Raw genomic sequence first — 12,369 nt, forward strand, 5'->3', positions numbered from 1 at the left:
AAAAAAACATTTTTAGGTTCTACTAATGTTTGTTCGGGCTTATAGGATTTAGCTTTGCTACAGTGTGAGCCACTAAACCATCTTCAGCCTTTGCTGATTTATTAATGCATCTAATAATATACCAAAAAAAGGACAAGATTGTGCTGGGGGCTTTGCTTTGTCCACACTCAGACTGGGAGTGAAGGGTGATCTTCAAGCCCATCTCAGAGCACTGATAATCTGTTCACTGGTGGATGACAGGAGGCAAAGCTAAGCTAACTTTGTCCTAGGGCTTTGGAGGGCATGGAATAGCCCCCGGTGAGATGCTCTCTAGCTGCCAAATGGGCTGCACTTAATGAGGAGGAAGCCCAGGGAGAAAAGCAATCTGTGAAAGGCCCCCCTCGAGGGGGCCAGTTCAGGGGGTCATGGTGTCACCTCACCATCAGATGATCCCCGGGAGGCAGAGAACACACACTGCTGAGAGAATGCTTAATGGCTTGGGAACATAGGGAGAAAGAGTGATGGAAAAGAGGGAAGGAAACTGGCCCCGTGCGTGAGAGGAAGCAAGCGAAATGGGCTGTTACTACAGAATGCACTGCCCATTGCCCACCCTGTTGGCCTGCGGCAGACTCGGCACAGGGGTTCTGATGATGGGTGTCTCCAAAGTAGGTCAAGGGAACAGAGTCAGCCTTGAACCATGGAAATCTATGGAGATTTGTGTGACTTCAGAGATATTTGTTTCAAAAGGCGGCTGTTTCCAAACCTTTCACCACCTCACTGAGGCTTTCTGTGACACCATCACCACCCCCCTTTCAATGTCCTGCCACTTTCCACCCCAAAGGCTGGAGGATTTCCATTGTAATGGAAACACAATATTTGGAGAGTTGACAGGCATACACTGGGTGTTTGACAAATGCTGGTGACTGGCTGCCATGAAGATATGGGTATATTAGAATAGACAAAACAGAGGGGAATGGTGGCACGAACCAGGAGAGAGAGGAAGGAAGGGATTCTCACAAAGCTGCCTAACTAATTTCCACATCTATTCCTTTTCCTATCCTGTATCCAATCTGAGTTGAAACACCTCAATTCTTCTAGTAGTCACTATGGTTTGGTTCACAATCAGGCACTTTAAATCATGAAGTCTGCAAAAATAAGCTAACCCTCTGGCATCAGCTCCTCCCGGCCCTCCCAGTTGGGTCATACCTGGCAGGGAAATTCACATTTCTCCCCGCGCCATCCAGGTGCACAGGTGCAGGTCCCATCCAGGGTGTTGCAGGCTCCGCCGTTGAGGCACTGGCATGTTAAGTTACAGCCAAAGCCCCATGTGCCACTGGGACAGCTGATGGAGCAGTCCACCCCGTGCCAGCCTGCCACGACAAGAGTGCCAGGGCACATGAGCAAACAAAGGCAGCAGGGAGCTCTGCCCAGCCTTTCCAAGCCACTCTTCACCTTAGAGACATCTCAGAGGTGCACAGAAGTGCCCCTGCCACAGCTCAGGGAGCATTGGCTCTGCCATGTAAAGCCTCTACCAGAAATGAACTAAAGCACCCGCACAGCTGTCATGGATGCCAACACTGAGAAGCACTACCGGGCTACTGGGGGGAGAGAGATGAAGTGAAGATGCACAACGTACATCACTCACTGTCTAATGCGCAGTGATGCACATTGTGGGGTGCTGAGTTTTGTTCAGGTCAGCAAATGAAACATTTATATGGGAGGGAGAAGGAAAGTTTGTGTTTGAAAGAACCACCCCATCTTTAAAGCAGGAGCCCATGAACCATGAACAGTGAGTATCCAGGATCCCGGCTGCTGCAGCAACTGTGAATAAACACGATCCGGCCCCCAAGTACAATCAGGTGCTTGGCTGCATTTCTTGTCAGGACTCCAGGCCAGTCAATTTAGGGGAATGGACACATGTCTGCTTGGTTACTCTCCACCAAAGCACAGAGACTCACAGACTTTTGGAGCTGGCAGCGACTTCAGAGATCATCTCATGTGAGCCTCTCCCTTTGACTCAGGAAAGCAGGAGAGCTCTCCCTGGATAAGGGTCTTGCTGAGTCCAGGCACCGTATTTCTGCACAGCTGGAGCTAGAATCCTAGTTAAAGTTTCTTTCCTGTGCCTTTAGGAGCTAACAGGACTAGGATCAGGTAACGGACTCATTCACCCACTCACCTGCTTTGCAAGTACAAGACCCATCCACAGGAGAGCAGACAGCATCGTTTTTACAGCCGCAGAGAGAGGAACAATTTATCCCATAGGTTCGCAGAGGGCATGGGGTAGAGCAGTCAATTCCCTAGATGGGCGCAAATAGGAAAATGCATGCAATTTTACCACATGAAATAAGGCCAACACAAATAAACAAAAATATATCTTGTCCATGTTAATTACAGTCCCTCTCTAATTTTAACACATTGTGTTTTTAAGAGTTGTTATAACGTCACCACTATACTAATTGTACGGATTCAAGGGCAATGCTAGCTGGCCTATATTTAAGATATAGTATTGAATAGGACCCAAAAAAAGCCTGCTGCCTTCATTAGTTTTCCTTGGTAGCAAATGTAATTCAAAACCCTCTGTCCTTGCTCAGACAAGTAGATATAGAACAACAAACTGTAGCTGTAAAATTACTGTCAATAAACATAAATGTGAACTATACATTAAATTGCAATGCTTCCTAGACTGCCTGGTATAATATGTAATATGATTAGTGGGTGAGGCAAAGGAATAGGACACACTCAGCCAGCAGCATAATTCAATTTATTATCTGACAGGGAGCGCTAAACATAGAAGTTGGTTACCAAAGGTGACTGGAGGTCACCCTCCTTTAAAAACAGAAAAGACTCTTAAGGATAATTCAAGGGCTCAACCAAAGAATTGTGACACAGGTTAGAAAATCCTGTAAAGATCTCAGCTCTGAGACTTTATGACCCACTCATTCTATATTATGAGCTCTGGAGTAATCATCAACATTCTTCACAGTTTAATGTTCTCTTTAAAAGGGGAGAAAATAACTCAAGAACAACCCATTTTCCTTCAAAACAAAAATTTCTAATCTGTTGCTAAGAAATCCTGGAAACTAGGCAAAATTCTTCTCTGTTAGCTTATAGGCATATTTGAAAGGTCTAGATTCTCAAAGGGACTGAAAAACTTATATGTTACTAATCCTTGGATATTAATATATAATAAATGCTAACTTGATGTAGTATGCGCCTTCAAATTGCATGGAATTAAAACAAAAACGGTTGACAATAATACATATCCTACTTGGAAAATTTCTTTGCTACCTATAAAACATGACAAAATAATTACGTAAGGAATAATTAAAATACATTTTACTTCATGACATATATTAATTAAATAATTAAATATTAATGCCACTTTATAGTTTCACCGGCTTGCCCAGTCATCACTCTCAGGTAATTACTTATATCTCTTATCGTTACTTTTCTCTTTATTTTCTTTCTTGTTAATGATGCAATTGATTTTTAGCACATTCATTGGACTTCAGAAAAGGTCATATAAATCGTGGTATCAATATGCTCCAAGTTGTACCCCTTATCTCCTTCCTCCACAGTCCAAGCCACTCACTTTGAATCCTGGGGCACAGGTGCACTTTCCTGTCACACTGTCACAGTCAGCCCCATTTTGGCAGCTGCAGATCTGTTGGCAAGCTTCCCCGTAGAATCCAGGAGAACATGTCTCATTACAGTAGAGTCCTGACCAGCCTGGCTTGCAGGCACACTCTCCAGACATGGGGTGACAGCTGAGAGACGTGGATGAAAGGAGCAAGTCACTCTCGGGTAAACATGACACCCAAGGCCCGTGCAAATGTTGCTTTAGCCATGATCATTAAATGTGTGGGTAATTCCATGCACGATAATTTAAACTTCATTCCCAGTCTTGGTATGATTTAATTAATCGGCTGAAACCTGATTGGTACCACAAATGTTGCATGAAATCAGCATCATGTTCTAGCAGGATGACACTAAACAACTGTGTCCTTTTGTCTGAAACTCATTTTAATTTTTGTAAAGTGAAAGTACTAATTTGATAAGACGTCAACTAGATGAGACTATCTAAAGAACTCCATCCAGTGAACACTACCAAGTCAGTTCACCAGAGTGATGTCCAAGGAACTCCAGAAGCAGCAACCTTTTCAGTCTATTTCTTCTCTCGGCTCCCCATACCTGGTGGCGGAGCAGCTGTCTCTACCTGAAACAGCAGTCGCATTGATGGGCCAGGCAGCCAGCTGTCACTCCATAGCAAATGGACACATCAGCTGCGCTAAGAGGCACGGGTTAGCGAGGCTCACACAACAGGGTGCTCTGTAACGCTCAAAACACATGTGCTTCTCGCCAAAGGAAAATCTGAACAATCAAACTAGCTCTGCTCACAACTGGAAGACTGTTGAAGATGGTCTCCCTCTCCTGATGGAGATAAAACCCTCCCCTTAACTCAGGCCAACAACAAAACCCACTGTTTCATCCAGACATTTGCTAAATGACCTCTCACCAGAGGATTGTTCATAGACTTTCTGCAAAGAACCATGACCTGGAAGGGATGAAGACTGAGGCTGTAAATTCCAGCTCTCCCACTACCTGGTCAACATTAGTGAAAACACATAACCTCCCTGTGCCTGACATCCTAATCTGTCAAGTGAGGGTCTCAGCCACACCCCGTAATCTCATTTCCTATCTCTTTTTCTTAAAGAAAAGGCCTGTGGGTTAGATAGTTTGTTACTCATTTTTGGAAATTTATTTAAATATAATTTTAGGCCCCTATTGTAACTAAGTGCCCAGAAGCAAAGGCCTAGCATCCGTCACAAGCATTACTCAGGAAACATGGCAGGAAGAAATATTCAAGCACAACTCTACATTTAAGATGGTTTCTTGGGTATATAAGGTTTGGACTCATAAGACAAGAGTTTGAATCTCAAATCAACTTAGAACTACTCAGATCTACTTATCTGCTATTTATCCTTGGGCAAAATACCTGGCATCTCCATGGTTTCTCGAATTTAACCATCAAACACGGAGCTCTGGTTCTTCCCTTTCTTCATTCCTCACTCAGTGTTTCCTTTCAACTGCTTTCCACTGAAGTAATGGCACCACCAGCCACTCAATGGTTTAAGCTAAAAACCTCATAGTTATTCTTGATAACTCCTTCTCCCTCATCTCCCATATTGACTTCATCACTAGGACCTAACCATTCTAACTCCAAAATATGTCTTGAATCTATCCACATCGCTCCATCTTCAGTGTCACCATCCTACCCCAAGGCAAGGTCATCTGTCTCCTACACTCCTGAATAGCCTTCCGACTTTCTTCCCTGCATTCACTCATGCCTCATCACCTAAAAAGTAGATCATATGGTATCATTTTCCTTAAAACTCTTCAAAGACTCCCTTTGAAGCCTACACTCAGAATAAAATCCATACTGTTTAATACAGCTGGAGTGAAGATTATTTATTGTCTAAACCAGGACACTTTTAAGAGTGAAGAGGGAGTTACTAATAATTACTTTAGGGCAATAGGCCTAAACAAACAGTTCCTGTGACACCAGATATATGATGACCCTAAATATAGCCCATAGGCCTTCATCATTTGGCTACTGCCTTCTTTCCGACCTCTTCTTTCATCGTTATTCTCTCTTTATTACTATGTTCAACCGCAATAGATTTCTTTTAGTTTGTAAGAGCATTGAGGTTTTTCAACTTAAGGGCTTCACATGGGCTATTCCGTATGCCAGGAATGCTATCTCCCCACTCCTGGCCTAGCTCTCTCCGTCTTCTCCTTCCATGCTCAGTTTAAATCTCTCTTACTTAGAGAGGCCTTCCCTGACCACTCATGTTTCAGTTAGGTCTTTCCTATTATTCTCTTTCATTGCACCCTGCTCATCTCACTTATCACAATCTGTAATCTTATGTTTATTTTTATAATCCTTCCCCTGTCTTCTTTCCCCTCTAGACTTCCAGCTCCATGAGGACAAGAATTCAGGGTGTTTTGTCACCTGGCCGTGGACACAGTAGCCCACGGTAAGCACTGATTGAGTGAACAAGTGAAACTGTCACAGTTGATGTGTGGCGGGGTCTGACTCCAGGGATCGTGCTTTCCCACACGAATCTGCTTCCCCTGATCTCTCCAAGTCATCTAGCAATGTTAAATTATAATCTGTATGTCTGCATACAAAGGCCAGATTTCCCCTAAAATTAGTTTTTTAAATGTCAAATTTATGACTTAAAAGGAATCACCATTAATTGCAGGAGACAGTCACTTAAGTGACATTTATGGTGATATTGTAAGCGGATGCACAGACTAGCACTGAATGTATGCTAACACCATGCTAAGCAATCCACGTGCATGATTTCATTTAATGCTCACAGTGTTAGGTATGATTCCATTTTATAAATGAGGGAAGAGAGACCTGGAAAGAGGAATTTATTCAAAGTCTTGCACAGGTAGTGGCAGAATCAAACTTGAACCCAGATTTCTTTCTTTGTTTTCACACCAAAGGAAAAGGAAGTTTGATAGCAGCCTGCTAGGAGGGCTATATATGAAAAAGAATTGCTAAAATTTAAATTTTAAAACTGCAAGGATAAAAGGGTTAGCAGGACCAATAAAAGCTTGTATTGTGCAAGAAGCATGGATGAATTTAAGTTTATTTTAGAAAGGCCCTACATATGACAAAAAGAAAAGAAATATTCCAAGTGATGGACTGGTTAAAGTAGTTCACCTTAAGATACTATTTAAAAAAAGGACATCTTTTGGTAGAAAATATTACTTTACATTAAAAAGTAGAAAATAATATTCATGGTATAGATATAAATGTTAAGCAGAATAGACAATCTGGGGACAGGGAATTGAACTAAGCTAGAGGCAGGCAGAGAAATTGATATTCAATGCCCCCCACTGAGTATTAGTGCAGCACACTGGTTCTCAAATTGATTGACACCAAAATTAGTATTCTGCAATTTGTAATTATATGTAGGAAGCCAGAGCACTTTGGAGGCATTTGATGGGTTCTCATGCAGGTAGCTTAATTGGTAACGAGATTTACATGTTGCTGTTAGAGCAGCAGAGTGGAGGTTGAAGGGTCATATCCTCCTACCTGATTTCTTTCTAAAGAACAGATTGCTTTGTGTAATATGAAAACTGGATTAAACACAGATAGGAATATCTACCATTTTATACACATATATAACTAGATAAAAATATTCTAGTAAAGTTTTTCAGTTTAAGAGTTAAATTATTACAGGTATCCCATATAATATTGGCTAAAATAGAATGAATCATTGAACTTCCTTTTATTCATTTCCTTAGATATTATTCATGCTCAGATATATGACAATTAGGTGGCATTTGCAAATAGGCACACCCTGATTGCCCACAGCTATTAAATGTCCTTATTAACAAGAGCTAATATACATATCCCATGTGGAATCTCAGTGAATCTTGAATTTTGTTTTCCTGTTCAAAATCATTTCCACTATAAAAGTTAGTTTTAAGAAGTCCAGTTCACAGAGAGTGTCCTTAGGCTCTATAACAGTGCTGTAATTTAAAATACTAATATCACTTATAAATATATTTACATTCATTTCAACCTTACGATAGCTTGCAAAATAAAAATGGCTACAAACGCTTTGTAACTCCTCCCACTAAGAGGTGGAGTGTAACAAATCTGGACTTGGTTGTGTTACCTGCTTTGTCTAAAAGGGCATTAGCAAACATGACATAACCAAAGGTTTGAAAAGTGTTTGCATGTTGGGGCTTGCCCTGTCTCTTGCTGCTGTTGGAAGCCAGTCACCACTTACAGAAGCCCAGGCTAACCTGCTAGATGCTGGGGACATATGGCTCAGTCACTCCCATCACCCAGCTAAATGCTAGACATGTGAGTGAGGAATTCCAGTGAGGAATTCCAGGAATTCTGGTTGATCTTCCAGCTGAACATAGGCAGACCAGCAGAACAACCACCAAGCTGAGCCCAGCCCAAAGAATCAAGCAAAAGATCATCAGTTAACAAATAATTGTTGTTTTAGACCACTAAGTTTAGGGTAGGTTTTTTTTTTTTAATGCAGCAAAACTAACTGATACAAACCCTTACTCAAATATACGGCTTCAATATATGTCAATACATACATATCCACAGAACTAAAAATTTACCTAAAGACACTGTAAACTGATAGTGTGCATTGCATTAGTTATTTCATTAATTATGACGAAGACTTTTAGGATAAATATACATCATGTATTATGCAATAGCAAGCTACACTCTTGCCTGATTAAATGGTAAGTTAGACTTTCAATTAATACAAAGATTCTATGCCTTTTGGTTCAAAGGGAACCTTGTGTTTCTAGGAATTTTACATAGAAGTTCAAGATATAAGAATAGATGGGTGGCTTCAACTGTGAATTCAAAAAGACAGAGTCATATAATCAACATTCAACTGGTCTTAAAAGAAATTTGTACAAGCTAATTTTAAAAAACAGCTCTCATTATTTAGGGAAGCCACTTCATAGGCTAACTGTTTTTTAATCTTCTGATTATTTGTTATACATTATTAGACGGATTTTAGTGTTCTTTTGATCTATGTGACTATCAAATAAGTTCATGTACTTGTTTGTTAAATATACGTGCTTAGGTACACATGACCTATGTCAAAATTATATGGTACTGATGTCAACCTAATAACTGTCCACTTGCACCTTGCAGCTACTAATATGGTAACTAATTCCAACAAAATCAGCATTTCCTCTGCTTCCCCAATTCTTCTCATAGCAGAGATCCTTTGTATAGGTTTATTAATCCATTTGATTTCAGGCTGCATCTGTATACAATGAAACAGCACACTGGCATTAAAAAGTCCTTAGCCATTACTAATGACTTGAGCCAAACTAATGAGCCAAACTCATGACTTGTCCCTAATCCTGCCAGCTCCTTCAACATTAAAGAGTTGAAAAACAAAAACAAAATCCTGCAGAGATTATTCGTTTTTACTCCCCAAACTGTCATGTAAAGAGTGGCCATGTTTTCCAATGAAGAAAACCAGAAGTTTGCTAAAGTAGCTTACTACGTTGCTTGAGACACATTAAGAATGCACTTCTTTGATATGTCCCACTAAAATGTATTTCAGCACACACACACACACAGTGCAAAGTCTTTTTTTTTTTTTTTTTTTTTTTTGGCTCCCAACAATAGTTTAAAGAAGAGACCAACTACAGGCTTCTATTTACTTTTAACTTTTGTGCATTTGAGATTTGATGTGGTCACAAGTTACCTTTCAGAAGCATAAATGAAGTAACAGTTGTGCTGAATGCAAATAAAGGTAATTCTGGTATCATCTGAACTGCTATATAATGCACTGCATTTTTGTCAAACTCAACTTTTCCAGCAGTATGCAAATGAGGCCCAGAATTTTAAGTGATATGTATCTGGTCTTTGGGGGAGGGAGAGGAAGAAATGGTTGGATAGATATTTTCAGGGGCAGACAAGGTACAGAAAAGTGGGTGGGATCTTGGTTTTCTGTTCATAAATTCTTCGAGAAATTTTTGAGCCAAAAGACCCCTGTGAATTCTATGTCCAAGTAATCAATTCTGAACACATATCTCACATGTGACAACGACTCGTGACACACTGTCACAAAACTTCCACCAGTACACTTCCTGGCTAGGCAGATGTCAAGTAAAAGAGGCTGCAGTGAGAATCATTTTGTGATAGTTTTACATACTAAACTGGGCTTAACCTATGTCTCTCATTGTATCTTTGCTTCTAAGGGAATGTCACAAAATCCCTCTCTTAGGGATACATTCTACTAACCTCAGCAAGTTTAATATTTTCTGGTGGCCATTAACAGAGAATAGGGTTTCATATCCATCCACGGCCATCTAACAATTTTAGCACTTCTTACTTGGACCATTAAGTGGAAAAGACTTCTGTTTACTTAGTGGTTCCTGCCCTGGATGACCCAGAGGCAAGAAGGGTCTCAGGGTGGAAATTTCTCTGCCGATCCCTCCTTCTAAATAGTGGACACTGCGGTGAAAACTTTAATAGAACACATCATTCCAGGGGCAGCTGACCCTCACCTATGAGTGTTGTCCAGGTGGCAGGGACACCACTTGTCACATTTGATGCCGTAGAGCCCTTCTGGACACAGGCGCGCCTCACAGCGGTCGCCAGCAAAGCCTGCTTCGCAGAGGCAGGAGCCGCTCACATGGTAACACTTCCCTCCATTGACACATTGGCAGGTCTCTGCACAGCGGACTCCGTAGGTGCCAACGGGACACTCATCCTGGCACCTGTCATGCAGGAGGCGGGAGCGTAAGATAGATTAGTCAGTGCCTTGTGAAAATAAACAGTTGAGTCAGATAGGCTTTGTTATGTTTACAATGATATCATTTTTGGATTTGACATTTATTTGGTAATTGTACCATTACAGATATGAAAAGCATTAAGATAAATTATAGTAGTAACAGTAGTATGACCTGTTTAAAGAAATAGCAAAAACAAAAACAAAATAAAATTATGAGCTTGGGATGAAAAGCATGTTTTACACCTAGTCCTTGCTAAAGGCATACACAGCACTTTAGAAGATACCGGGAAAGGGAGAAAATGAACTGCCCTAGTGTGAGTCCCAACCCATCATTAGGGAATTAAAATATATGCTTTCTCTAAAAAAGAATGAAATAATACCATTTGCAGCAACATGGATGGACATAGAGATGATCACATTAAGTAAGTCAGACAGAGAAAGACAAACATCATACACCATTTATATGTGGAATCTAAACAAATGACACAAATGAACTCATTTACAAAACAGAAACAGACTCACAGACATAGAAAACAAACTTACGGTTACCAAAGGGGGTAGTGGGCAGGCGAAGATAAATTAGGAGTTTGGGATTAACAGGTACACACCACTATATACAAAATAGGTAAACAACAAGGACCTCCTGTATAGCACAGGGAACTATACTTAATATCTTTTAATAACCTAAAATGGAAAAGAATCTGAAAAAGAATATGTATAATCACATTGCTGTACACCTGAAACTAATACAACATTGTAAATTACCTATCTTCAATTAAAATAAAATAAGATATATGCTTTCCCCATTTCAAAGAGAAAACTTTGTAGCAAACCTGAAACAAAATATTAATTCTCTTGGCTTTCACGTTGACATTAATTTTTAATTTCAGCCATGTGTCTGCTCTTTTCAAAGCTGAATGGCAATCATTGCTCCTCATTTAGAAAGTTATGTAACTAAATAAAGTCCTCCTTAGATTTGGGGAAGTCTGAGCTACTGAAATCAGGTGTCCTCAATTTCAACCTGGGGAACTCCTGCCAGGAGACGGTATAGATGCTGGGAGTTCTCGAACATAAAATTTTCATTAAATGGGGTTTTGTCCTCTGTTGGGAAGAAGGGCTACTAAATAGTAAGAAAAAAAATTCATTTTATTGTCTTTTAATAAATGGCCTAACAGTGTGGTCTCGGCATAAGGATATGCTCTAGGTAAGTTGGATCTGGTGGGAAGCTGAGTTGCTGGAGGGAATCGAGAAGAGAAAATCATCATGGCTCCATGGAACGCAAGACTAGCTATCGGGCCAGCCAAGTTTCTTTCTGACCAGGCAAGGTGACTTGATGGGACTTTCTGTAGCAGAAGGAGCCCTTTCTGCCAAGGGAGAGGAAGCCGGGGTCTCGCCTACCCAGAGCGCTGCCACAAGCAGGGTACCCTCTGTGAGTCTCAGAAGCCACTTCCCATGTGGCTCTCAAGTCATGCCAGACCCAGAGTCCAAAATGTAGGTCAGCACTGCATTTTTTCAAATGGGTACAGGGCAAGGGCAAGTGCATGATAATGAATCCAAGCAGACTTCAAAGCAACAGCAAAGAGGCTGAAAAGCAAACATTTTCCACAAGGCTTTGCATAGTTTTAATGATAGGGTGTGAGGACTAACAATATCAAGGCTGGATGGGATTCTATTTAAGTGCAGAGAATAAATCTTGAGACCCCTTTGATATTTTTCTCATTAACTCTTGTTCTGGCATATATTTAGGGAAAAGGGCCTCTTGCAAATTTGGTTTCACAGACTCTAGACATCTTCAGGCTTGTCAATGGCAAAGTCTTCAAATCAACCACTCAACAAAGCATTAGAAAAGTTCTGGAGTAATTGAACCAAGTTTATTTAGCATAAAATCAGATGTGTGCTGCAAAGTTACACATGAGTAAACCTATTTTTAGACCAGAGTGTTTTTTAAAGGTACTCTATTTTTAACTTGTAAGAAGCTTTACTAAGCCAAGTCACTTAGTTTACTCCTTAAAGATGTAAACTTTGGAGAACGAAATGCTATAGGACAATCATTGGGCCTCCTCATGGCTCCACTAAAGGC

At 40.7% G+C, this 12,369-nt stretch overlaps 1 protein-coding gene across 7 annotated transcripts in view; it reads right to left on the bottom strand.

The window, feature by feature from the left end:
• MEGF10 (multiple EGF like domains 10) overlaps positions 1-12,369 on the bottom strand; it is a 363,967-nt gene that overhangs the window by 35,574 nt on the left and 316,024 nt on the right. For all 7 annotated transcript variants that reach the window (XM_082457836.1, XM_082457834.1, XM_082457835.1 and 4 more), the window contains 4 exons: positions 10,063-10,275; positions 3,572-3,746; positions 2,156-2,276; positions 1,186-1,349 (listed from right to left, as the gene is read on the bottom strand). In XM_082457836.1, coding sequence (XP_082313962.1) covers positions 1,186-1,349; positions 2,156-2,276; positions 3,572-3,746; positions 10,063-10,275 — 673 coding nt within the window. The remainder of the gene's footprint in view (positions 1-1,185; positions 1,350-2,155; positions 2,277-3,571; positions 3,747-10,062; positions 10,276-12,369) is intronic.

This window comes from Balaenoptera physalus, assembly GCF_965194825.1.
Source record: "Balaenoptera physalus genome assembly, chromosome: 3".
Taxonomy (NCBI): Eukaryota; Metazoa; Chordata; class Mammalia; order Artiodactyla; family Balaenopteridae; genus Balaenoptera; species Balaenoptera physalus.